The 27,125-nt window shown below is 42.0% G+C and overlaps 1 protein-coding gene across 1 annotated transcript; it reads right to left on the bottom strand.

Moving 5' to 3' along the window:
* Window positions 1–1,110: 1,110 nt before the first annotated feature.
* On the bottom strand, window positions 1,111–26,555 carry LOC121867646 (transcription factor CP2-like protein 1). The gene is made up of 15 exons (XM_042367663.1): window positions 26,494–26,555; window positions 22,698–22,898; window positions 15,166–15,370; window positions 12,037–12,529; window positions 11,505–11,627; window positions 9,948–10,071; window positions 9,158–9,371; window positions 8,478–8,551; window positions 7,890–7,964; window positions 7,220–7,330; window positions 6,052–6,164; window positions 4,966–5,122; window positions 2,825–3,021; window positions 1,787–1,979; window positions 1,111–1,404 (listed from the first exon to the last, which is right to left on the bottom strand). The coding sequence occupies exons 2-15, from the start codon at window positions 22,710–22,712 to the stop codon at window positions 1,294–1,296; spliced, it is 2,205 nt and encodes a 734-aa protein (XP_042223597.1). The 5' UTR covers window positions 22,713–22,898; window positions 26,494–26,555; the 3' UTR covers window positions 1,111–1,293.
* Between the last annotated feature and the right edge of the window lie 570 nt (window positions 26,556–27,125).

Below are 27,125 nucleotides of genomic sequence, written 5' to 3'. Positions count from 1 at the left end.
TCCTGTTCATCAACAATCTGATATATGGCCAATGTCTACATGGCCTATGACTCATGGCCTATGACTTATGGCCTATGTTTTATGGCCAATGTTTACACTCCTAAAGCATCTAGAAATGCTTAAATAGCTAAAAGATGATTGGGGTACCTCTCACCTTATCAACGCTCGACTTCATTGTGCAAGATAACTCTCCATTATCTCTACCAAAAAAATCACACTGACAGGAGCTGAAGCCGTGTTCTTTTGTGCAGACCTAAAGCTGAATTTTTCATGAGGAAATCTGCGTTGTCAATTCCAATGTGGAATATATTATCTAAATCTTATCATAAAGGACAAAGATGCAGGTTCTTTACTGTATTGACTCTACAATCAGTTACAGACTTTGTCCGATACAGTACAAGAAGGGGTACAGCATGGATATGTATGGATATTAATACATACAAGATACATGTATTATTACAGCTACTCCCCGACTTACGACGGAAGTTAGGGACCCGAATCCAGGTCGTAAGTAGAAATGGTCCTAAGTCGGGGAGGAGCTGTATATGGTTCACTTCCATACCTCATGCTTCTCCCAATGACAGTCCTTATGCAAGGTGCTTACCACATTAATGAGGCACTGAGTTTGTCTTGACCCGACCCAGCAGCGACAGAACGGATATTTTTTCAAAGTTGTTGGGGTAGAGGGGAAGGAGGTGGGGGTTATTGGATGGGGGGGGCAGAGGGGAAGGGGGTGGGGGTTATTGGATGGGGGGGAGCAGCAGATACACAGAAGGACACTGAATGTAAGGTCAGGTTAGGTTAAGTTAGGTTTAGATTTAACTGCAAACGACAAACACATGGACAATGATATGGGTAGAGGGTGAGGAGGAGGTAGGAAGGTAGTGAAGGGTTAGTAACAGAGTGTAGTGTACAGGATATATATATATATTAGCAGCGTGTGTAGCATTTGAGCAAAGGTTTAGTGTACCATCGATCGAGTAAGATCTACGGAGGTAATTACTGGGAAAATAGAGAGAATCCAGCCAAATAAGAGAGGGTGTTAGATGAGGTGGAGGAAGGACCCAACTCCCTCGAGGAACCCCCCCCCATAACCCCCCATCCCCCCCCTCGTTCTGCCGCTACTGTACAGACAAATTTCTCCATACACAAACACACACACACATATACACATTACTTAATTAATAACAATGAATTATAAAACATACTTTGTAGCTGACCCCCCTCGTAATTCTCACACCGCCCACTGGCAAGAAGTCACAGGTAAACTTTGACATATATACTACTTATATACTAAGACTGTGAGATGCTGGGCTGACTGAGGAGTAATCTGAACCGTTCCCCAGCCGTGTCTTGTAGCACCTCGATGGATAACATTGACTCCTCGGTCATGTTTTGCACCACCTGAAATCAGACAAGACATTATAATCAAAGCCTTAGTGGTGAAATGACCTAAAAATCAGACATAAGGGTACACGTTACAATCTGTCGCTGGGATGCGTCGATAACCAGACGCGATTTTGAAATATTCTTGACGGGGAGTTACGCGTCCGGTTTGATTTTCGATGTGTGGCGACTCTCTTATGTGAGTGAACGGAGGCCAATTTTTTTACGCAGACACAGGGTTAATAACTATAGAGATTAGGATTTGAACTGAGAACTGATATTGGAACAGGCAGATCATAACTTATTTTTTTTTTTTTTTAAGGAAGACAATTCTTTCGTGAATCTAGGTCTGCCCGCACAACCCAACACAAACAACGGATGAAATTCGTGGGAGACTAACCTCGTCCGTGACCAGAATGTGGATCCCCGATGGTCCTTGTAAATACACGTCGTGGATGCGTTCCGGCGTGATCTGCATTAACGTGGACAACTTCCCCGTAAAGTCGACACAGGTGAGGTTCTCCAGGTACACCGCATGATAGAGCTGCTCGTGCTCCAGGCAGACGTACACAGTCAATCTCGGCACTACGTTCCTGAGGGAAGAAAGAGGTTCACGTCACGATATCATGAACAGCACTTCAACAACCGAGGTCGTTGAAGCACGTAGCATGATCAGTAACTCCAGCCCGTCAGCATTTAACATATTATCGGTGACTCAACTCTCAAAATTTCAACCAAAACTCAATTAGTTAAGTATCTTGAGAAGTTGGCTGTTGAAGAAATCTACAATACACATAATTATGACTCCGATGGGCCGAGACCTTTCTCCTCTACTCGTTACCGTAAGTCGATTGAAAACGCGACTTGATTCCTCCTGATAATCTGTGGCTCATATCATCCTTAATCATTCCACTTCCTGAAACATTCCACCATTCAAACTCAATCATCATATATTTTCACTCCCTCTCTTTATCTATTTTCTTTAATTTACTTATATTCACATCACTACTTTCAACCTTTTTCAAACATATGCTTCTTTCAAACACTGTACAGTCACTGAACTAACATGTATGTGAGTGTGTGAGTGAGTGTGTGTGTGTGTGTGTGAGTGTGTGTGTGTGTGTGTGTGTGTGTGTGTGTGTGAGTGTGTGTGTGTGTGTGTGTGTGTGTGTGTGTGTGTGTGTGTGTGTGTGTGTGTGTGTGTGTGTGTGTGTGTGTGTGTTCATCTCCAGTATCAATATTTATTTAAAACCCAACAGTGACTCTTTCCATCAGCCTGGCACTGACTCCTGCACTGCATGGAACCGACCAACCAAAGTGACGTTATGAAGCCTCGACGTAACGGTCCAAGAAGACAATGTGGACTCTCTCTCTCTCTCTCTCTCTCTCTCTCTCTCTCTCTCTCTCTCTCCACTAACCCACTAACACTAATACTTACTTGGCATGCAGGGCGTAAAAGAGTCGCAGACCATCGGCCAACCCAAGCATTTCTATGAGATCCGAGCGGGACAGTCTGAGAATATCCGTCCCCGAGAAATTGGAGAACATGCTGGTGTACTTGTTGAACCGATTGGCCATTAACCAAGCCATTGTCTGGGCCGTACTGCTGGAGGTGTTGAGAGGAACCCCGTGGTACTGCGGGGGGGAAGACGCAAAAGAGAAACATATTGGGACGCTGGGGTGGGAGGGGGGAGGAGAGGGGGGGGTATGATGTAGAACAGTAAACTAGTAGTAAGGTTAGTGGGTTTATCGTGTAGACTGTTTATACAAGAGCAGATAACACAGTGAGAATCATTTCTACTCTCAGCACCTTCTGGTCACTCTCTGCACTCATCTTCCATCGTCCTCCCTCACCTTCCCTCCGTTTTCTTTTGACATTTCGGTACAGGTGTGTTACAAGAGTCGTGCATCATAGGAAAGTTTATTTCTCCAAGGTACAGTATGCCTTCAAATTCGCGGGGGTTAGGTTCTCAAATTGGCCGCGAATAACATTTGGGAAAGATGGGGGAGGGGGTACATTTTTACTTGTGTACAATGAAATGTATATTCCCTTTATATGTTTACCCTTAGGACAATTATTTCTTTTACCTGTATATGTGTGTGTGTGCAGATACAGACACACAAATCACATACAAATAAATAATAATGGGGAAATATTCTCACTAATAATGAGAAACAAATTCAATAATAATGTGACAGTGTACCTTCAAGTCTGCGCTCTATTAATAAAGTACTATAATACAGCACAGACTTGAGGGTAGACTCAAAATTTTTAATAAATTTGTTTCTGATTCTTAGTGAGAGTAACTTAAATGCCAGTAACTTTAAAACAATAAGCAGACATTCTTGGGTACATCCCGGGTGTCATCCACGTATAACTGAGGATCGCGAAATAAAAATCCGTGAATTATCCGGGGAACTGTACTGTATATATCTCAAGTCACACAATATAGTAAAATGAGCATCCTTGTGTTTTTTCTTTCAGGCGAAGAATCAAAACAAATCAACGAAAACGACAGAGAAATAGACTCTTCTACGGTGTTCGACCCGCCAGACGTCTAGCTCCGGCGCGCGACCTTGCACGCTGCGACCGACCCCACACGAGAACGGGAGTTGACAGGAGATAAGAGACTGACACTGAATGATCTGGGAGTGCGGTAAGTAGGGGAAAAACAATCGGACTTATGACCCCGACGTGTATGTCCACCGTTCACGATCTCTCCCTCGAGTCCGACTTGTATTTCTTTATCTGCCTCATTCCCCGATCTGTCTAAATGAGGCGTTTTTATTGAGTAATCTACGGCAAAACACCGACTTATCCTGAAACGTTTAACAATGATAAATTTTCCCCTGTAAGAATTAATGTAAGTAGTGGTATAGGCAGGATAACACTCATACACCTCGAGACCTCAGGTTGTGTTCCTAGATTCATGGAAGAGAACACGATAAAGGAGTATATATGCGGTAGACACGGCGAGACCTCTGTTTAACGGACAATATGCAAGACGTCGCCCCATTATCAAATTTAATTCTAACGGATGTAAAAAGTTCGTCTGTTATATCGAGGTTTCACCGTACGATGACGACAACATCGCTAACGACGAACCAGAAAAATCCCGCTTACGAGACGTCAACAATAAACACCGATAGACAATGTTTCATGTGAGGTACAATTTAATACACCTATATGGAATGGTATTAATTTAGTACCTATGACAGCCACCAGGGACCACACACATAAACATACATAAGAGGATTAACGGCGTCACGTGGTCATTAGGTATCACAGCTTATTTTACCTTATGATTATCCACCCAACGCTAGGCTAACCTAACCTCCCCCCCACCCCAAGGTAGAGTTAAGTAGTTTAATTATGGTAAAATGCTAACCTAACCTAACCCTCTCTAGGCAGCATTAGGGTATTTAAACATACCAAAACCCTCGCCTAACCTAACCTACACCCCCCCCCCCTTTTAGTATAGCGTCCAGGCGTTTAACCACGGTGAAACAAGCAGCCGGCGACACACAACCTCCACGTGACGCTCTGATATAACAAGTTAAACGGATATTCATATTTACTTTGTGGGTGTTTAGTTTCCCCTTGAGAGAGAGGCCAGTGGGTATCTTAGCTATCTTGCTTACCGAAATATCTTGGTCTTCCCCATCTTCCCCGCACGGGCTGCCATTTTCCGACATGGTGCTCTTGGGTGCCTCGGAGATAACCGGGTCGCTTTTTCTGAAACGACTATCGATTAGTTAGCTGCATATTTTGATGGGCCCAGGAGATCACTGGGTTATTTACTCTGAAACGACGATAGATTAATTTCAAGGAAGGTTACTGTATATAAGAAGTAATTACCCATATAGTGAAATCTCTATATAATGGAGTTTTGTCTCTATACAGTTCAATTGATGGGAGGTTTCACATCTGACAGACCCTCGATATAATGGACTTTCATCTCCAAACAGCCCTTTAAATACAGGTTTCACAATATAAATTCTTACAATAGATACATATATAAAAACAAATGTATAACTAAAATAACAAATGTATATATATATATAAACTTTACATATAGGTGTTAAAAGTAGGAACAGAGGAATGTATATGGTGGACTGAAGAATTAAAACCTATCAGACTTAACATCATCAAGCTGCCTCACACAACACCTAGATACTGTCAGTGATGGAGAGTTAGTAACGTTATGGTGGAATTATGTGACGCTGAGTTCACTTAAGAGAATTAGCGACATCTACAGTATTAAAAAATTACAAAACACAGACACATTGACGTACCATAATCAATGTTTATGATTAAGATATACAAAAATAAAAATAACAATAACAATAATAAATAAAACCCAGGTTTGAAAATTACTCTCCTGGACGAATTCACATAAAGCATCTTCATCTATACGCTAAGAGGAGAGTACCTGGTGATAATAGTGGAGGAGTTTGTAAAATATAATGATGGGTTGGTTGGTTGGTTGGGTGTAGAGGTGGCAAAAAAAAAAACCCAGATCCCAGTGACCAGTGACCAACAACCTATCCCAGGTACATATATCCCAAGAATCAAATCCAAAAGACCCACATCCCAACAAAGGGTTCTACTGTTATAACCTCTCCTTCCACAAGACCAGCGAGCATAGGACCACAACGACTTACAACTCGTTAGATGGACTGTGGCCCCTGAGTGACAGGCTTTTAACTCCTGCGATGGGCGTCGCTATGGGGGACGAGGACTCGATCACTGGGACGTACACAGCCTCGGGGGACAACTGCGAAAAAAACAACAAAAACGAAACAAAATTAATGAGAATACAATGCCTGGGGGGAGTTGTACTGTAGAATAAAACCGATTAAATTACGCAACGTCACATCAATCGGAATACAGTACTGAAATCCTAACAAGACATTATACAGAAATGATAACGCTGTAGTGTGTTTGAACTGCAGCTTATTTACCATCGAGATACACAGAGCTCTCGTTTCTCCGTGTACAAGACGGGAAAGCCTCGGAAAATACTACCCCCAATGGTAAACACCAACACGCTCACCCTTCAGCTGAAACCAAGAGACTTTAGCATGTAAAAAAAAAATTAATGACTATAATGTTTATATTTCACTAAACATTTTCAATCACCTCACCAAAAATGTTGCCGTTCAAGCGTGATGTTTGTACTCACACCCAAACGCCGACCCTAAACACCTGTCAGAACTTTAACTGGATTTTACCCCCAAAACAACGACAAGGTCAATTGAGTTCCTCCCATCGATGGTGACGAACCAACCAATGGCGTCCAAATCAGATTCTTGTCTCAATATGAAGCCCGACTCATTCTCTACCCAATACAGCCGCCATTGGTCGCTTCGTCACTATCGGTGCTCCTCGACCATTCCCGTTAAAACGATGATTTATTATTGAGAGAGAATCTACGGCAGAAGGCGTGGATGACACCTCAAGTCTGCCAAAAGTTAAGTAGACAAATGAATAACACTAACCTTTGTATATTTTGTGATAAAGTAAGTAAAATATGGTTAAGTCAGGTTAGGTTTGGTTAGGTTAGGTAGGGTTAGGTTTGGTCTAGTTAGGTTGGGTTAGGTTAGGTTGGGTTAGGTTTGGTCTAGTTAGGTTGGGTTAGGCTTGGTCTAGTCAGGTTGGGTTAGGTCTAGTTAGGTTGGGTTAGGTTAGGTTGGGTTAGGTTTGGCCTAGTTAGGTTGGGTTAGGCTTGGTCTAGTTAGGTTGGGTTAGGTCTAGTTAGGTTGGGTTAGGTTAGGTTGGGTTAGGTTTGGTCTAGTTAGGTTGGGTTAGGTTTGGTTAGGTCAACATTACCTCAGTTAAAATGGTACATTCACAAGATGGCTGGTACTTTTCCTGCTCTGACATCGATCTTTTCATTATCTTTTCTCTGTCCTGCTTGTGTTTTCTGTCGGCCCCTTTGAGCTGCCGAGGAAAAACAAAACATTAAAATAACACATCACACGACGATCAGTCAACCCACGTCACCTATAGCCCCCACAGACAGGCAAGAACCGCAGACTTGACATTTTCCATCCATACACATCCTTCCGTCGGCAGCGTACGACCTCAGATGCTATGTCACTAGAGATGTAATTACCACAATGAACCCACTGAGCAAACATCATCAGCCGTCCACTTTGAAGATACAGCGGCACTTTTTTATAAACTTCGGAGGGGGAATGGGGGTATGGGGGGGGGGAGGGGGTAAGTGAACTGTACTCAATTCCCCGCAGTGTTGTAGGAGTTTAGAAGGGAGGAGGGGAGGGGAGGAGGGGAGGGGGCTTATCTCACCTGATGATTAGTACTCCCTAATGCTAATGTACTACCTTAGAGGGGGTTTAGTCTAGCTCAGGTTAAGTAATTCACGATTCTCACCGAAAAAAAAACAAAAACAATAAATCTCGGAGAAATTCAGTTTACAGGTATGACAAGGCTAGACGCACACACACAGAGAGACCCGGTAACAAAATGCGAATCTTACCTTAAATACTTTGATCTGACAAGCACAGACGTATAACCGTTCGAGTCCGGAGCTGGTTTGGTTGTATGTTTCCACCTGGGAGGAGAAGAGCCGTTAGTGGATTTCTCTTACGTCGGTGGTCGGATATATTATTACATGGTCATAGGAGAAGAGCCGTTAGTGGATTTCTCTTAAGTCGGTGGTCGGATATATTATTACATGGTCATAAGAGAAGAGCCGTTAGTGGATTTCTCTTAAGTCGGTGGTCGGATATATTATTACATGGTCATACAGCGAAACCTCCACATAATGGACTTTTATCTGTACTGTATAGTTCATTAAATGGAGACAGACAGAGACAGAGGAGCAGAACTAGACAGAGAAAGACAAAAAGATAGACAGAAATATAGAGACAGACAGAGGGGTAGAAATAGACAGAAAGACAACAAGATGGTGAAATGTAGACAGACAGACAGAGGGGTAGAAATAGACAGAAAGACAACAAGATAGACAGAGAAATATAGACAGACAGACAGAGGTAGAAATAGACAGAAAGACAACAAGATAGACAGAAATATAGACAAACAGACAGAGGGGGAGCAGACTCACCTGAATCACAGCAATTACCCTTCTGCGCCACCGTGTTTCTTGAGCGTGAACTCTGTGCTGATACAACAATTCACCTGAAGAGGAGTTAGAGGGGGTCAAAGGGTCTACAGAGAAATGATATATATAAAAAACCCACAACTGATGTGAGGATTAATGGAAACACTTAACCTAACACTAGTCTAACCTAAAGCAACAGCACTAGTCTAACCTAACCTAACACTAGTCTAACCTAGCTTAACTTAACACTAGTCTAACCTAACCTAACACTAGTCTAACCTAACTTAACACTAGTCTAACCTAACCTAACTTAACTTAACACTAGTCTAACCTAACTTAACTTAACACTAGTCTAACCTAACCTAACACTAGTCTAACCTAACCTAACACTAGTCTAGTCTAACCTAACCTGAACTAACTTAACACTAGTCTAACGTAACACTAACCTAACTTACTATAATACTAACCTAACCTAAACTGTCTATGGGTCCTTTAAAGAAACTCACAGATTAGACCAAATAAAATAATCTAATGATAACCTAACCTAATGCTAACCTAACCCAAAGTTAACCTAACCTATAATACTAATCTAATACAACCCAACCTAGTTATCAATGCAAGTATATACAATTCAGCATGTATAGAGATCAATGCCGGTACAGTATACATTTCAGCATGTATACAGGCAACACAGTCATACAGTACACACAGGCCACGGAGAATACGGTACAATATGCGGTTCAGGTATACGTACAGCAACAATAATAAACAATAACACGGACCTACCTTAATATAAACTCCAACTTCTTTCGTTGGGTCCCAATCGAACTCGCACATATTCAGGGAATTTGAATCTTGCTTGACGTCGAACACACCGTAGGAAAGAGGGATGTCGACCTGAAGGGGGAGAGGGAGAGAGGGAGAAATATATAAGACAGTCCGATATACCCCAGGATTAGTCACCTTCCCCCTCCCCCCAACCACACCTTATTTCACCTGATGGTTAAACACCGCCTTGCTGCCTGGGGGTTAGGTTTGGTTGGGTTGGGTTGGGTTAGGTTGGGTTGGGTAAGGGTTAGGTTAGGGTACTAATGATGGCACCATTTAAGGGCCAGAAACAACAAGAAAAGGCCTAAATAATAAGATACTAAAGGTCATTCCTACAGCAGATGTCCCTCACACATTGCATCTCCTACCAACATATCTTATTGGGTCACCTCTTCCTTCCTTCAGACACACGTTTTAATCACCCTCGTGTAATCAACGACCAAACGAGCTAGAGTTAACGATACCGAGTCAACACCACTGCCACACCATTACACCACACCACCACCACACTCACCTAAAGTATTCACTCCCACCACACCACACCACCACCACCACACTCACCTAAAGTATTCACCCCCACACCACACCACCACACTCACCTAAAGTATTCACTCCCACCACACCACACCACACCACACCACTCACCTCCAATATTCTTTCCCCAGGTCTCATCTGGCGCCAACTATCGAGCTGTTGTCTCTCCATGTACTGAAGTCGCCGCTCGTGGAAACAAACCCTAATGACACTATGGTACAGCTTCCCTTTACAACTGAAAAAAATAAACATTTACTCATTAATAACTAGTTTTTTTTGTTTTATTTTACACTCATCAATATATTCTTTACAGCTTTTATTAATTAACAACTATCACAGCCATCAAAACATTTAATATATTTGTGGGGGAGTTTAAAGGCAACATCTAGTATTTCCACTTTCCACCAGCACAAAGTTGCCATCATAATTATTATCACCATCACCACCATCATCAACAACATTTTACGGCCATTTTAGGTTCTTAACAGTAATGTCATTTCTCACAACCTCTCCCTATGTCCTCCTTGTCCTACCCCTGGCTCTCGTCCTACCCCTGGCTCTCCTACCCTCAATACATCTCAGGGTTGGTGGATCCAGGCCGAATAACTTACATCGCTCAAAAAATTGTCAACAATACATCGGTATCAAATAACTGACCTATCGGTAACTCATTGTGTGCGTTGACCTGCCCGGCCCACCAGCTTCTGACCGCAGCTGTCACTTACTGGTAGGTGTGACAAACTGTGCCCAAGGATGGGATAATATGACCTGAGCCTGGGGGGGGGTGATGCCTCAAGGGGAAATCCCAGGTGGAGCTGAAGTGATGTAAGTAAATATATGTGAGGTTATGTGTACAGTATAAGGAATGTTTGTTTGTGATGACTGTGTTAAACTTGTCAGGAGAGTTGGCTGTCTGGCATCCTCTTCCCTATTGTGGTGGCTGCCAGGACAGTGTTGCCTGTTGTGTTGTGTTCATCTGTGAGTGTTATGTCTCAACACTGTCTCAGAGATACTATATGATGGACCAGGATCATCTTGATAAACTTGCTCTAATCAATGTTCTGGTTCTGGCTAGGAACTTGATGGTTTCGGTGCATCCCTAATTAACAAAACTGTACTGCACTGTACTATACTGTACTGCACTAAACTGTATATACTGTATAAATTGTAGGTACAGTATATATACAGTCTAACTACATTTTCTTTTATGACAATATATAGGTTGAAAAGTCTGGCTAAACCTAGATTCATCCAAGTAAATACTAGTTAATTATTGATTACAGATAAGGTGCAGCTGGATGGGATGTCAAAATTACCTAGACTTCTTTAATCAGGTCCAGCAGCGACAACAACAACTTCAAGATCGCATCAGTCAAATCTGAGGTGTTGATCTTCCATCTCTTAGCACAACTAGTCTCCTCCATATACCTGAACCATCTCTCACCCAGCTACCCCCATGCCTTTAAAACATACCCCCCCCCCTCCCTGTCTATCAGTCCCACCTCACCCATCTCTCACCCAGCCACCCCCATGCCTTTAAACATACCCCCCCCCTGTCTATCAGTCCCACCTCACCCATCTCACACCCAGTACAGCAATTCATCCCAACTAAAATCCTGAAAGTTAAAAACCAACCATCACAACAGATCATGAACCAAGACATCTTACCTCGTCAGATCACCCAATTTTTTTACTTTGATCTCATAAGACTGCCCTTGGTTCAGGTAGGATAGGCTTTCCTCATTGACCTTGGTTGCTATGGATGTGGCAGCTCCCAATATATACTGGAACCTGGAAACAACAAGAGGGGGGTTTATATAGTTGATGGGTCTTGATCTGTCTTGGTTATCTTTCATACTGTAAGATGGTATGCATGGTATCTTGTTTGTCTCTCAACACACACACACATCCAAACACACCCCCCCAACACACACATTCAATGAAAGAAATGAAAGGGAAATAAACATCATAAAAGCATTCGTCTCCAGAAACTCAAGAGATGCATAACTAAACAGGTATTGCAGCCCAAAACACTTGTATATAGTAACACAATATTTCAGTATCTATTCTAAAGCTCCTGGGGTTTGTGTTGTATGTAATATATTCAGTGTGTTAACTTATGTATTACTGGTAACACAATCTAAACCAGAATAAATGTGATTTTTATGATGTGTATCTAAGTTCAAGACAAGACTCGAACCTGTTGTCTTCGTAGGACATGTTCTGTGGGGAGACAGAGACTGTCTCGAGGGCACCAACTGTGTTTGATGAGTGGACGGATGAGAGTGATGCGTGATGGCAGGACGCTAGGTTGGCCGACGAGGCGGTCTGGTTCACTCCGGGGTTGAGGTGCTGCTGCAGGAGTTGGTGGATGGTCGGCGCCGGACCGTCCGACAGGTTATCGTTACTCAGCAGCTTGAAGAGTCTGTCGGTCGTGTTGCTCTGTGACGATTCGTCGAACGTCGCCGGGGTGGACGAAGTGACGCTCTGTTTGTCCTGGTTTGGGGACACTGCCTCCTCCTTGAACTGTGACACGTTGGGCAGTGCCAACAGTGCCTCGCTCATGTTGTACGAGGCGGTGCTGATGTCCACCCCCAGGCCGGACAGGGAGTCGTCAAAATCCGCCGCGAGACCTTGGTCGATTTCGTCTGACTCCCAGTGTCTGTGATGACTGCTCTCCATGGATATAAAACCTGCAATGAATAACACCGGTTAGGTTAAGTGAAGTTAGCTTAGGTTAGGGACTAGATTAGGTTAGGTATACAGTGGTTCCTCGGTTAATGAACGCCTCGGTTCACGAAATTTCGGTTAACGAATTACCTTCCATAAGAATATTCAATTCGGTGAACTAAATTCTTACGAAATCATGTAAACATGTTTTCGCTTGCTCACAAGCTGGAATATTAGTCCGCCAATACAGTAATCGGTTCTAGGGCTTAAATTCGTTCCCATTTCAGTAAATATCAAGAAGGTTGTACTATTCAATAATTTTCCAAGTTTTATATTAAATTTTTTAGTCATTTTAACAATCATTTAACATAATTGAAGCACAGGAAACTAGTTTTTAGTGTGCCAAACAGCCACTCAACTCACCAAACAGGCATCAGTTTGTATCTCTGGTCAGTAGAGGTAACATCTTGCTTGAGACTCTCTTGAACATAAACTAATTTTACGTTTTTACAGTACAATTATTGGTCATTCTGAAATTTATTTAACATATTGACAATATATAGTGCAGTGCAGTGTTGATTTAAAGGAAATAATCTTGTATTACACCAAGTGACCTTGAAATTATACGGGTGAAATGGCGGCATGAAGCATGGGGTGATTTCTCTTCCACCCCCAGTTCCTTCTCTTCTCCTCCACCCCCACTTCTAATTCCCATCATCATCAACCAGGAGCCTTCTATATACACACACCTCAAAGTAAGTATAATTTACTGCATTTATTTTTACTTTGTATGTAATTTTCGGTGAGCTGAAACCAATTACCCAAAATCCCATTGAAACAAAATTTTCAGTTAACGAACGACCTTCTGGAACGAATTGTGTTCGTTAACCGAGGGACCACTGTACTGTAGTTAAGTGAAATAGGTTAGGTTAGCTTAAGGTAGAGTCAAGTTAGGTTAGATACATAATGCAGTAGAGGTGTGAAGACTGGGGAGAGGAGGAGGAGGAGGAGGAGGAGGAGGAGGAGGAGGAGGAGGGGAAGTAAAAAATAAATAAAATAAACCTCAAAAGAAAAGATCAAAAGCTAACCAACGGTAACTAAGTCTCAATCACCCTATGACTCATATATACAAGGACAGGCAGAGAGGATATTTATTACGAACACTAAACACACCCTGAGCTCGGGGCCATTCATTACCGTAAACTTACTCCCTGCAGTTAACACATGAATCAGGGGAGGATAAGGTGGGCCTTCCTCCTACCTGATAGCTCCGATTTTCCCCGATCTATTTAAATGCACCAATGAAATAATATACATAGTTTGAGAGGTTAGGGGAGAATATTCAACCCCCTTGAGCCACTCCTGAGGTGAATAAAATCTGGTGTTGGCCAAATGAAATATTAAAAATAGTATCCCTGTAGTAAGGAGGTTAATAGTGCATACTGGACTGAGAATCATGTAGCATGTTGAGTCAAGAAGTTGAAGAGGAACTCAGTGGGGTAAGGTCAAGAGGAACTCAGTGGGGTAAGGTCAAGAGGAACTCAGTGGGATAAGGTCAAGAGGAACTCAGTGGGGTAAGGTCAAGAGGAACTCAGTGGGTTAAGGTCAAGAGGAACTCAGTGGGGTAAGGTCAAGAGGAACTCAGTAGGGTAAGGACAAGAGGAACTCAGGGGTGTAAGGTCAAGAGGAACTCAGTGGGGTAAGGACAAGAGGAACTCAGTGGTTAAGGTCAAGAGGAACTCAGTGGGGTACAAGAGGAACTCAGTAGGTAAGGACAAGAGGAACTCAGGGTGTAAGGTCAAGGAACCCAGTGGGTAAGGACAAGAGGAACTCAGTGGGGTAAGGTCAAGAGGAACTCAGTGGGGTAAGGTCAAGAGGAACTCAGTGGGTTAAGGTCAAGAGGAACTCAGTGGGGTAAGGGAGGAACTCAGTAGGGTAAGGACAAGAGGAACTCAGGGGTGTAAGGTCAAGAGGAACTCAGTGTGGGGTAAGGACAAGAGGAACTCAGTGGGGTAAGGTCAAGAGGAACTCAGTGGGGTAAGGACAAGAGGAACTCAGTGGTGTAAGGACAAGAGGAACTCAGTGGGTAAGGTCAAGAGGAACTCAGTGGTGTAAGGACAAGAGGAACTCAGTGGGGTAAGGACAAGAGGAACTCAGTAAGGGAGGAACCTGTGGTGTAAGGACAAGAGGAACTCAGTGGGGTAAGGACAAGAGGAACTCAGTGGGGTAAGGACAAGAGGAACTCAGTGGGTAAGGTCAAGAGGAACTCAGTGGTGTAAGGTCAAGAGGAACTCAGTGGGTGTAAGGACAAGAGGAACTCAGTGGGTAAGGTCAAGAGGAACTCAGTGGTGTAAGGTCAAGAGGAACTCAGTGGGGTAAGGTCAAGAGGAACTCAGTGGTGTAAGGACAAGAGGAACTCAGTGGGGTAAGGACAAGAGGAACTCAGTGGGGTAAGGTCAAGAGAAACTCAGTGGTGTAAGGACAAGAGGAACTCAGTGGTGTAAGGTCAAGAGGAACTCAGTGGGGTAAGGACAAGAGGAACTCAGTGGGGTAAGGTCAAGAGGAACTCAGTGGTGTAAGGTCAAGAGGAACTCAGTGGTGTAAGGTCAAGAGGACTCCAGCACTACCCTAAGCCAAAACCAACGCTTGCGACATCTACCTTTTTTATTTGGCACTCCGATGCTCTTTATGGCTTCCTGCCAATCAGGGAAGACCCCCAGGCGGCGAGCATTGTTGTCATCCTCGTGAGCTTCAAGAGGGTCAAGGATACGCTTGCGAGTTCGGCCACTGCTGGCCTCGCCCGACCTGTTACCCCCCGAAGCTGGTTCCCCCATGCCAGTTTCTACCGGGCAACTGTCAAAATTCTGGAAAGAGAAGCACGGTACAGTTATTACAGGAGAAAGATCATTAACTGGCGACTGGTGATGGAGATGAAATCGGGGCCACCAACGACACCTTTTGTATTTTATGTCTTTGTGAATTACCTGATGATTAGCCATGTCCCGAGTGATCACCTGAAGATTATAACCCCCCCAAATGCTCACCTCATGATTAACCCCCAATTGTTCACCTGAAGATTAACCCCTTACAAGCGCTCACCTGGAGAAACGTAAGACATCACTGGCCGTTGCACTTGTTGACTTCAGGAAGGCTTTTGACCTTGTTGTTCACTGCACTGTTATCAACAGGGCCATTGCACTAGGGCTGCCCAACAACCTGGTCTCGTGGCTCACTGATTTCCTGAGTGAGCGTCGCCAGGCAGTCAGGTACCAGGGGTCTGTCTCCACATGCCAACACCTCACCTGCGGTGTTCCCCAGGGGACCATGATGGGACCACTGTGCTTCCTCATCCTGATCAACGACGGTGGAAGTACGTGGATGACTGCACTGTGGGGGTTACAGTGGACAACACCGCACCAGACTACTCATCGCTACAAGGCACCCTGGACAGGCTACAGGCATGGACTACGGAGAACAAGGTCACCATCAATCACACTAAAACAGAAGTCATGCACATCAATACCGCCACCACTCCAGTGCAAGCTCCAGCAGTCACAGTGGGTGTCCATCCACTCCAGCTGGTGCAGTCTGCCAAACTCCTGGGTGTTACCATAGACCACAAACTGGACTGGAAGGCCCATGTAAACAACACAATCAAGGCGGCCTTGTACCGACTCTACATGCTACGACGACTTAGGTCACTTGGGACACCCACGCCAGAGCTGAGGACCATCTACAGTGCCTTTATTCTCCCAAGATTAACGTATGCGTCACCAGCCTGGTCGTCTTCTCTCAACTCTACCCAACAACGTCGGCTAGAGAAGGTACAGATGAGGGCCAGCAGAATCATGCTCAGCGCAGACTACTCCGGCTACAACAACGCTCTCTCCACCCTGGAAATGCCATCCCTCAGTGACCTCCACCACCAAGCACTAGCAGGGTTTGGCAGTGGACTACTGCACCATCCTCGTTATCAACACCTCCTGCCACCGGCAGTCCCCCGCCACTGCAACAAAATTCAGCCCATAAGAGCCCGCACCGATAGATATAAGAACAGCACCATCCCATCTATTGTTAAAATAATAAACAGCTCCTGATTTATGTACTGTACAGCCCTGTAAATGTATTGAACCCATATCATTATGTCTAAATCACTTGGAAGTTTTTTTCAGCCACCGGCTGCAACTCTATTAATAAACCGTTTATTATTATTATTATTTACCTCACCCACATCAGGGCCTGGGGGGCGAAAATGTAATAAAAAATAACATATTAATAATAAAAATAATAATAATGATAATAATAATAATAAAGAACCATAAATAAATACAAAAATTAAAACAAATTCAATAGTGAGAAACAATATATGTATGTTATGTTGTAAGAGAAACAATTGAGACCCTGTGTGTAAATGAGGCAGAAAGTCAGATCATCGACTTGAGGAGAGAGATGGGGGGGGAGGGGGTCTAATCTTCAGGTGATACACAAAGATTAAAATTACGACTGGTCTTGTTCTTGGATGCATCGTTGCAATCAGAACACAGGTACACTAATCAAATTGAAATACTGTATCCTCCTTACCTGTACTATTCTGTAACCCAATACAGAATACAGCTACTCCCCGACTTACGACCTACTCGACTTACGACCAGCCGGACATACGACCGCCTCAGTAGTACCAAAATTTTGTCAAATTACATATTATCGAGTCCCAACGTCAGTGATTGCGCTGTGCACTGACAATATTTTCATTTGTAATTCACTTTAAAATGGCTGGCAAGCTTAAAAGTGAGAGTTTTGTGGTGCTGAGAAGAAAAAGAGACACCCATTTAAGATTTTCTATGTATTTAACCATTTTCGACTTACGGCCTGGATTTGGGTCCCTAACCCCGTCGTAAGTCGAGAAGGAACTGTACTCTGGGAAGTGTTAGGAGATATATTACAGTATTAAACAAATTACGAATCCTCTTCATTAGGCCTCATACCTCTCAATTTCTTCCTATAGGCTTTCTCGACGATCTTGCTGGACGGGTGTGGGTTCCAGACGAGAATTTGTAATTTATATGTTTTTGTTTTTCCCCGTCCCAAACTCGTCTACTCACTGGCTACCTCTCAGCGACGAAATTTTTTTTTCATTATTACGCCCCAGAGCACTTCATATCTCTCTCTCTCTCTCTCTCTCTCTCTCTCTCTCTCACAGTAACAACTTAATAACCTGCCTTACTGCTACATTATATAGTACAGGTAAAACACAGATACATCAGACTAACCTAACCTACCTAACCTAACCAAATCTAACCCAACCTAACCTAACCCAACCTAATACACTACGGTCCTATTAAACATCGACTCGTCATAAACAACAACTCAAGGAAACAATTCGCAGGTAACGGAAGAATCTCTCTTTATGTACCGAGAATCATAATATAAAATAACAGAAGGAATTGGAACTCACGTACTTTTGTTTTTATTATTAGCCATTGTTAAGGATGTAGTCAGAGCACGCAACGATGCCACGAGTGTTTCTATTGACGAACGATTCCCGGAGACCTTTCTATACCTTGGCTACCCGGGTGATGCTCAATGAAGGTTGTCTGGCCTTAGTTGGTACCGGACGAAGACTTTCCACCGAAGATAAATTGCGTTTTATTAAGAGAAACCGATGAAAACTGCAGGAAGAATTAATTTTGAGTCACTATATAAATTTTGGTCATTCTTGTATTTAGATACCTAACCTAACCTAACCTAACCTAACCTAAACTAAACTAGATCAGCCGCGTCGACGTAGATTAACATTCAAAATAAAATAAACTAAAAAGACAAATTATCACAAAAGTTCCCCAAAAATCTCACTTTTTTTTTTTTTTAATATTTTATAAACAAGAAAATTTTGAGTAAAATTCCTTTAAAAATATTTAGTTACCATGACGACCCTAAACAACATAACACTTAAGAAACGACCCTAAAAATGGGCCCTTTAAAACAAACCCTTAAAACAAACCCTTAAAACAAAACCTTAAAACAAAACCCCAAAAAAGGCTCCCCCAAAATACCCGAAACCCTAACCACAAATTAAAAAAAAAACCTAAAAAAAAAAACCTAAACCACCCAATTCAAACCACCATAAACCCATAACCAAGACAACTAAAATAAAACAAAATATTACACACAAGTAGGAAATATTTTTTAACATAAGAGAAAAATACCCCGTGTGTTATATCGTCTCCTAAAACCCATTAAAAATAACCTGACATTCGTATTTAAAGTGATAGATGATGGTGTTAGTGTTGATTGATCTCATAGGAAGGTTAATTAGGTGTTAATGGTCTTACCTTTAAAGAAATCTTGAAAAAGGATAAAAAAATGTGGCAAGGAACTGTGTCTCTCAATGTCCTTAAGAAATACACTGATGCTATGTTCCAATATTCCTTCATAACTCTACCATCACAACTAAATTATTTTATTTTATATAATTTAAAACATATAATTATAATTTATATATCAATTATTTATATATATATTAATATTATCTTAGTAATTAGTGTCATAAATTACGATATAAATAACCAAGAGATGTTTTTTATAAGATATTGTTGGTTGATTGTGATTATAAGGAATAACAATTACAGTATATGTAGACAAAATAAAATATTTCCTTTATCTAAAATACATAAAAAAATACAACAATTAAATCTTTATGTATTACTTAAATATATAATTTTTCTTTACATGTATACAGAAAAAAACTTCAGTTATTGTCGTTATTCATAAGTCCATATATAAAGCTTTATGTTCTCTCTATTTGCATATTCTCTCTTTATTCTCTCTTTTACGCCTTAATTTATCATTTTATATCTATCTAAATATTTATCAAGATTTTTTTATCATTCTTTATAATTCTTATCACTGCAACCTGAAGATTAGACACCCCAGCTTAGTTCACCTGAAGATTAGACACCCCAGCTTAGTTCACCTGAAGATTAGACACCCCAGCTTAGTTCACCTGAAGATTAGACACCCCAGCAGTTCACCTGTAGATTAGACACCCCAGCTTAGTTCACCTGTAGATTAGACACCCAGCTTAGTTCACCTGAAGATTAGACACCCAGCTTATTTCACCTGAGATTAGACACCCAGCTTAGGACCCCAGCTTAGTTCACCTGTAGATTAGACACCCCAGCTTAGTTCACCTGAAGATTAGACACCCGGTTCTTTACCAGATTAGACACCCCAGCTTAGTTCACCTGAAGATTAGACACCCCAGCTTAGTTCACCTGTAGATTAGACACCCCAGCTTAGTTCACCTGAAGATTAGACACCCAGCTTAGTTCACCTGTAGATTAGACACAGCTTAGTTCACCTGTAGATTAGACACCCCAGCTTAGTTCACCTGTAGATTAGACACCCCAGCTTAGTTCACCTGTAGATTAGACACCCCAGCTTAGTTCACCTGTAGATTAGACACCCCAGCTAGAATTCACCTGTAGATTAGACACCCCAGCTAGTTCACCTAAGATTAGACACCCAGCTTAGTTCACCTAGATTAATGTTCACCTAGATTAGACACCCCAGCTATTCACCTGAAGATTAGACACCCCAGCTTAGTTCACTGTAGATTAGACACCCAGCTTGGTTCACCTGGTTAGACACCATTTTCCTGAGATTAGACACTGCTTAGTTCACCTGAAGTTAGACACAGCTAGTTCACCTATGAACTGAGTCATAGATTAGACACCCCAGCTTATTTTACCTGTAAGTTAGACACTGACTTAGTTCACCTGTAGATTAGACACCCAGCTTAGTTCACCTGTAGATTAGACACCCACAGTTCACCTGAGAACTAGCTTATTCACCTGTAGATTAGACACCCCAGCTTAGTTCACCTAAGATTAGACACAGCTTAGTTCACCTGTAGATTAGACACAGCTTATTTACCTGTAGATTAGACACCCAGCTTAGTTCACCTGTGAATTAGACACCCAGCTTATTTACCAGATTAGACACGCTTAGTTCACCTGAATTGACAGCATATTTCACCTGTAGATTAGACACAGCTTAGTTCACCTGTAGATTAGACACCCCAAATTTTACCTGTAAGATTAGACACCCAGCAGTTCACCTGTAGATTAGACACCCCAGCTTATTTCACTAGATTAGACCTATTCACCTGTAGATTAGACACGCTTATTTCACCTGAAGATTAGACACCCCAGCTTAGTTCACCTGTAGATTAGACACCCCAGCTTATTTCACCAGATTAGACACCCCAGCTTAGTTCACCTGTAGATTAGACACCCCAGCTTATTTCACCTGTAGATTAGACACCCAGCTTAGTTCACCTGAAGATTAGACACCCCAGCTTAGTTCACCTGAATTAGACACCCCAGCTTAGTTCACCTGTGATTAAACACCCAGCTTAGTTCACTGAAATTAGACACCCCAGCTTAGTTCACCTGTAGATTAGACACCCCAGCTTAGTTCACCTGTAAATTAGACACCCCAGCAGTTCACCTGTGATTAGACACCCCAGCTTAGTTCACCTGTAGATTAGACACCCAGCTTATTTCACCTGTAGATTAGACACCCCAGCTTAGTTCACCTGTAGATTAGACACCCCAGCTTATTTTACCTGAAGATTAGACACCCCAGCTTAGTTCACCTGTAGATTAGACACAGCTTATTTCACCTGTAGATTAGACACCAGCTTAATTACCTGTAGATTAACCCCAGCTTTATTTACCTGTAGATTAGACACCAGTTCACCTGTAGATTAGAACACCCCAGCTTAGTTCACCTGTAGATTAGACACCCCAGCTTAATTCACCTGTAGATTAGACACCCAGCTTATTTCACCTGAAGATTAGACACCCACTTGTTCACCTGTGATTAGACACACAACTACCTGAAGATTAGACACCCAGCTTAGTTCACCTGTAGATTAGACACCCCAGCTTAGTTCACATGTAGATTAGACACCTAACTTAGTTCACCTGTAGATTAGACACCCCAGCTTAGTTCACCTGAATTAGACACCCCAGCTTATTTCACCTGTAAGTTAGACACAGCTTATTTCACCGTGATTAGACACCCCAGCTTAGTTCACCTGAAGATTAGACACCCCAGCTTAGTTCACCTGATTAGACACCCCAGCTTAGTTCACATAGATTAGACACCCCAGCTTAATTCACCTGTAGATTAGACACCCAGCTTAATTCACCTGTAGATTAAACAACCCAGCTTAGTTCACCTGTAGATTAGACACCCCAGCTTAGTTCACCTGAAGATTAGACACCCCAGCTTATTTCACTGAAGATTAAACACTTAGTTCACCTGTAGATTAGACACCCCAGCAGTTCACCTGAAGATTAGACACCCAGCTTAGTTCACCTGTAGATTAGACACCCCAGCAGTTCACCTGTAGATTAGACACCCAGCTTAGTTCACCTGTAGATTAGACACCCCAGCTAAGTTCACTGAAGATTAGACACCCCAGCTTAGTTCACCTATAGATTAGACACCCCAGCTTGTTACCTGTAGATTAGACACCCCAGCCTTAGTTCACCTGAGATTAGACACCCCAGCTTAGTTCACCTGAAGATTAGACACCCTAGTTTAGTTCACCTGTAGATTAGACACCCCAGCTTAGTTCACCTGTAGATTAGACACCCCAGCTTATTCACCTGTAGATTAGACACCCCAGCTTAGTCACCTGAAGATTAGACACGCATTCACTAATTAACACCCCAGCTTATTCACCTGAGATTAACACCCAACGATTCACCTGTAGATTAGACACCCAGCTTAGTTCACCTGTAGATTAGACACCCCAGCTTAGTCCACCTGAATTAGACACCCCAGCAGTTCACTGTGAATAGACACCCAGCTTAGTTCCTTAGATTAGACACCAGCTTAGTCCACCTGAAGATTAGACACCCCTAACACGAACGTAATAACCCAATCTAACCTCACCTAACCACCTATAGATTAATCCAAAGCTTATTTAACACCCAAGATTAACCACCTAACAACCGCCTAAAGCATTTAACACCCAAGATTAACCACTAACATTAACCTTAAGCATTTAACACCCAAGATTAACCACCCCTAACATTAACCTTAAGCTTATTTAACACCCAAGATTAACCACCCCTATACATTAACAATCATTCTGAAACACGATAACAACCTCACCTTCCAATATAACATTAAAAGATACCATAAGGGTAAGGTTGTTGGGTATTAGTAATTGGATCTGGGGAGGCTGGAACTGTTCTTAAATTCCTCCTCTCGTCTGAAGTTCCATCGACTGAGTCCATTGATGTCTCCTCTATCGGCTGCTGAGTACAAGGTTGGGTTAGTCCACTTCCATTTGGTACTCGTTCACTTGAAACTCTTAAAAAATGGTATATAAGAGGATTTGAACCCTTGTAGTATTGATAAAGAGGATTTAAACCCTTGTAGTATTGATAAAAGAGATTTGAACCCTTGTAGTATTGATAAAAGAGATTTGAACCCTTGTAGTATTGATAAAAGATTTGAACCCTTGTAGTATTATAAGAGTTTGACCTTGTAGTATTGATAGAGGATTTGAACCCTTGTAGTATTGATATAAAGGATTTGAACCCTTGTGGTATTAATAAGAGGATTTGAACCTGTAGTATTGATAAAAGTTTGAACCCTTGTAGTATTGATAAAAGAGGATTTAAACCCTTGTAGTATTAATAAGAGGATTTGAACCTTGTAGTATTGATGAGGATTTGAACCCTTAGTAGTATTAATAAGAGGATTTGAACCCTTGTAGTATTGATAAAAGGATTTGAACCTTGTAGTATTGATGAGGTTTACCTTAGTATGATAAGAGGATTTGAACCTTGTAGTATTAATAAAGAGTTGAACCCTTGTAGTATTAATAAGAATTTGAACCCTTGTAGTATTAATAAGAGGATTTGAACCCTTAGTATTGATAAGAGTTTGAACCGTAGTATTAATAAAAGGTTTGAACCCTTGTAGTAATATAGAGGATTTGAACCCTTGTAGTATTAATAAGAGATTTGAACCCTTGTAGTATTAATAAGAGGATTTAAACCCTTGTAGTATTAATAAGAGGATTTAAACCCTTGTAGTATTAATAAGAGGATTTGAACCCTTGTAGTATTAATAAGAGTTGAACCCTTGTAGTAATAATAAGAGGATTTGAACCTTGTAGTATTATAAGAGGATTTAAACCCTTGTAGTATTAATAAGAGTTTAAACCCTTGTAGTAGTAATAAGAGGATTTGAACCCTTGTAGTATTAATAAGAGGATTTGAACCCTTGTAGTATTAATAAGAGGATTTGAACCCCTGTAGTATTGATATAAAAGTTCTAGAAATTGAACCTCTTTAATAGATCATTGAGCTCTATTTAAAAGCTCTATCATAACAGGATGGAAAATTTTATATAAGTTGTATTAGACAAAAGATATTAAACAAACACACATATACACCTGTACACACCTGAACACACACACACACACACCTGTACACACACACACACCTGTACACACACACACACACACCTGTACACACACACACTGTACACACACACACACAAACACCACACATACACCTGTTTCTATATATGCATAGGCCAGGTGTTATGTCAATATTCTCGTATAAATAAAGACCTTTGGCCCACAGCTGAGAAACAAATGAATTGAAAAAACAATGATGTAGAAATTAATAATAAGAATAGGGAATAATTTAGAGAATAATAGAGGAGAAGATAGAGGATATGTTGAAATTGCACATTGTGACAGTGAAGTATTAAGACAATAAGTGAAATATCAACACATACTTGTTCTTATTACTTTACTTATTTATTCTAAACACATAGATACACTAAACTGTAATACCAATGTAACAATAAAATTTACACTTACAATTAAACAAGAATTCACTTTTTATGACCTGGAAATGAATGTATACCTGTACTGTCTAGGTATGTTGTTTGTATACCTGTACTGTCTAGGTATATTGTTTGTATCAAATACACTTTATCTATAATATATATATATAGCAAGTAAATCACTGTAGGTGCGCGTGGTCAGAGTATCTGCTGATCACAAGGAAAGAAAAACACGAAGTTCCCAAGCGCTTGTAACTAGACTTAAACAACATAAATACAGTGTTAGGACAGGCCAGGAATCAATGCTCTGTTTGTTCATTTGAGGGATAACAAGCATTGCATTGACTGGGATAATGCCTCCTCAATATTACCTTGTAATTCAATTGATAGTAGGAACATTATAGAATCTAATTGGTGACAGTTTCTACACCTTAAACACAGGGTCATGAGCTTGTTAACTCAGGGTTTGGTTGTTGTGCTGGCGATAGCTTCTATATATTCAAGTAAGTGCTTCCCCATCTGTCACCCGTCTGGTCCCAGATATGCCAGGGACTGTCAGTTGATTGAAAATGTCCAAGGAGGGCCCCAGACTGGTGCCTGCCTCCGGCACCTCAACTACCCTGAGAGATTAGAGCGCCTGCAACTGCCCAGCTTATACTACAGACGGGCAAGGGGACCTAGTTGAGGTGTATAAACATCTCAAAGGCACTACTCGGTCGAGTGTCCTGACCTGGGCGGACGCTCGCCACAAGTCACGGCTCAAGGTTGAAGAAGCCACAAGTCCAGAAGAAAACTGAGGGCAAACTTTTCCAGGTAGAATTGTGAACTGTTGGAACAACCTGCCAGAGAGTGTTGTGACGGCACCGAGTGTGAGCTGTTTCAAGACCAGACTTACCAACACTGGAGCAGGTTCAGGTACATTCAGGAGCCAGTACATGCCCAGTACTTGTCACCGGTGAACATAGAGCCAGCACATGCAGTATCTGCCAACAGTGTGTAACAGAGAGCCAACATGCCCAGTATCTGCCAACAGTGTGTAACAGAGAGCCAGTACATGCCCAGTACTTGTCAACAGTGTGTAACAGAGAGAGCAAGCATGCGTATCTGCCAACAGTGTGTAACAGAGAGCCAATGCCAATACTGTCAACAGTGTGTAACAGAGAGCCAGTACATGCAGTACTTGTCAACAGTGTGTAACAGAGAGCCAGTACATACTTGTCAACAGTGTGTAACAGAGAGCCAGCACATGCCCAGTATCTGCCAACAGTGTGTAACAGAGGCAGCACATGCCCAGTACTTGCCAGCAGAGTGTAACAGAGAAGCCAGTACATGCCCAGTACTTGTCAACAGGTGTGTAACAGAGAGCCAGTACATGCCCAGTACTTGTCAGCAGTGTGTAACAGAGAGCCAATACATGCCCAGTACTTGTCAACAGTGTGTAACAGAGAGCCAGCACATGCCCAGTATCTGTGTGTAACAGAGAAGCACATGCCCAGTATCTGCCAACAGTGTGTAACAGAGAGCCAGTACATGCCCAATACTTGTCAACAGTGTGTAACAAAGCCAGCACATGCCAGTATCTGCCAACAGTGTGTAACAAGAGCCAGTACATGCAGTACTTGTCAACAGTGTGTAACAGAGGCCAGCCATGCCCAGTATCTGCCAACAGTGTGTAACAGAGCCAGTACATGCCCAGTGCCAACAGTGTGTAACAGAGAACCAGTACATGCCCAGTACTTGCCAACAGTGTGTAACAGAGAGCCAGTACATGCCCAGTACTTGTCAACAGTGTGTAACAGAGAGCCAGTACATGCCCAGTACTTGTCAACAGTGTGTAACAGAGAGCCAGTACATGCCCAGTACTTGTCAACAATTATGTGTAGAGAGCTATTCCAGTACTTGCCAACAGTGTGTAACAGAAGCCAGCATGCCCAGTACTTGCAACAGTGTGTAACAAGAGCCAGCACATGCCCAGTACTTACCAGCAGAGTGTAACAGAGACGTGACCGGCCGCTCAAATAGGTAACAGACCGATCAGTGGTGAAGATTATAAAGTAGGTAAACTAATATAAACTAAAAATAAAAATAACATACACTATACCTCTGTAGAACGAAGGACTGTTCATCTCTAGCGCACCGTTGCCTCTACACCTGCGAATGAAGAGCGAGAGGAGAGGTGCACTAAGACTAAAAGACAACATGTGTAAAAAGCAGTAACAAGTGTTTATGCTTTGTGTGGGGGTTAAGAACCCAAGTGTTAATATTAAAACACCATAGACTTTATATTACGCTGGGATAGAAAGATAAATTGACTCTGGCCATTAACACAAAGTGAGGTAGATGAATGATAATTATAAAGATGGAAATGCAGTGTATGTATGTAACGTTGCATAGATATATATTATTATTGTTATAATTATTATTATTAGTTGGTGGTATAAACAGTGGCTCGTGTTCATTCCAATTAATTACCGTGCTGATTATACACACTTGTTTTTCCTTTCAAGTCTGATATCTTTTTCTTTGTTTATATAACGGGGATTAAACCCAGGCTAATATTTGCCAACAGTGTGTAACAGAGAACCAGTACATGCCCAGTACTTGCCAACAGTGTGTAACAGAGAACCAGTACATGCCCAGTACTTGCCAACAGTGTGTAACAGAGAACCAGTATGCCCAGTACTTGCCAACAGTGTGTAACAGAGAACCAGTACATGTCCAGTACTTGCCAAC

Source organism: Homarus americanus, unplaced genomic scaffold (genome assembly GCF_018991925.1).
Source record: "Homarus americanus isolate GMGI-L3 unplaced genomic scaffold, GMGI_Hamer_2.0 scaffold46583, whole genome shotgun sequence".
NCBI lineage: Eukaryota > Metazoa > Arthropoda > Malacostraca > Decapoda > Nephropidae > Homarus > Homarus americanus.
Note: the sequence above shows the minus strand (reverse complement) of the source record. Positions and strands in the feature narration are given on the sequence as shown.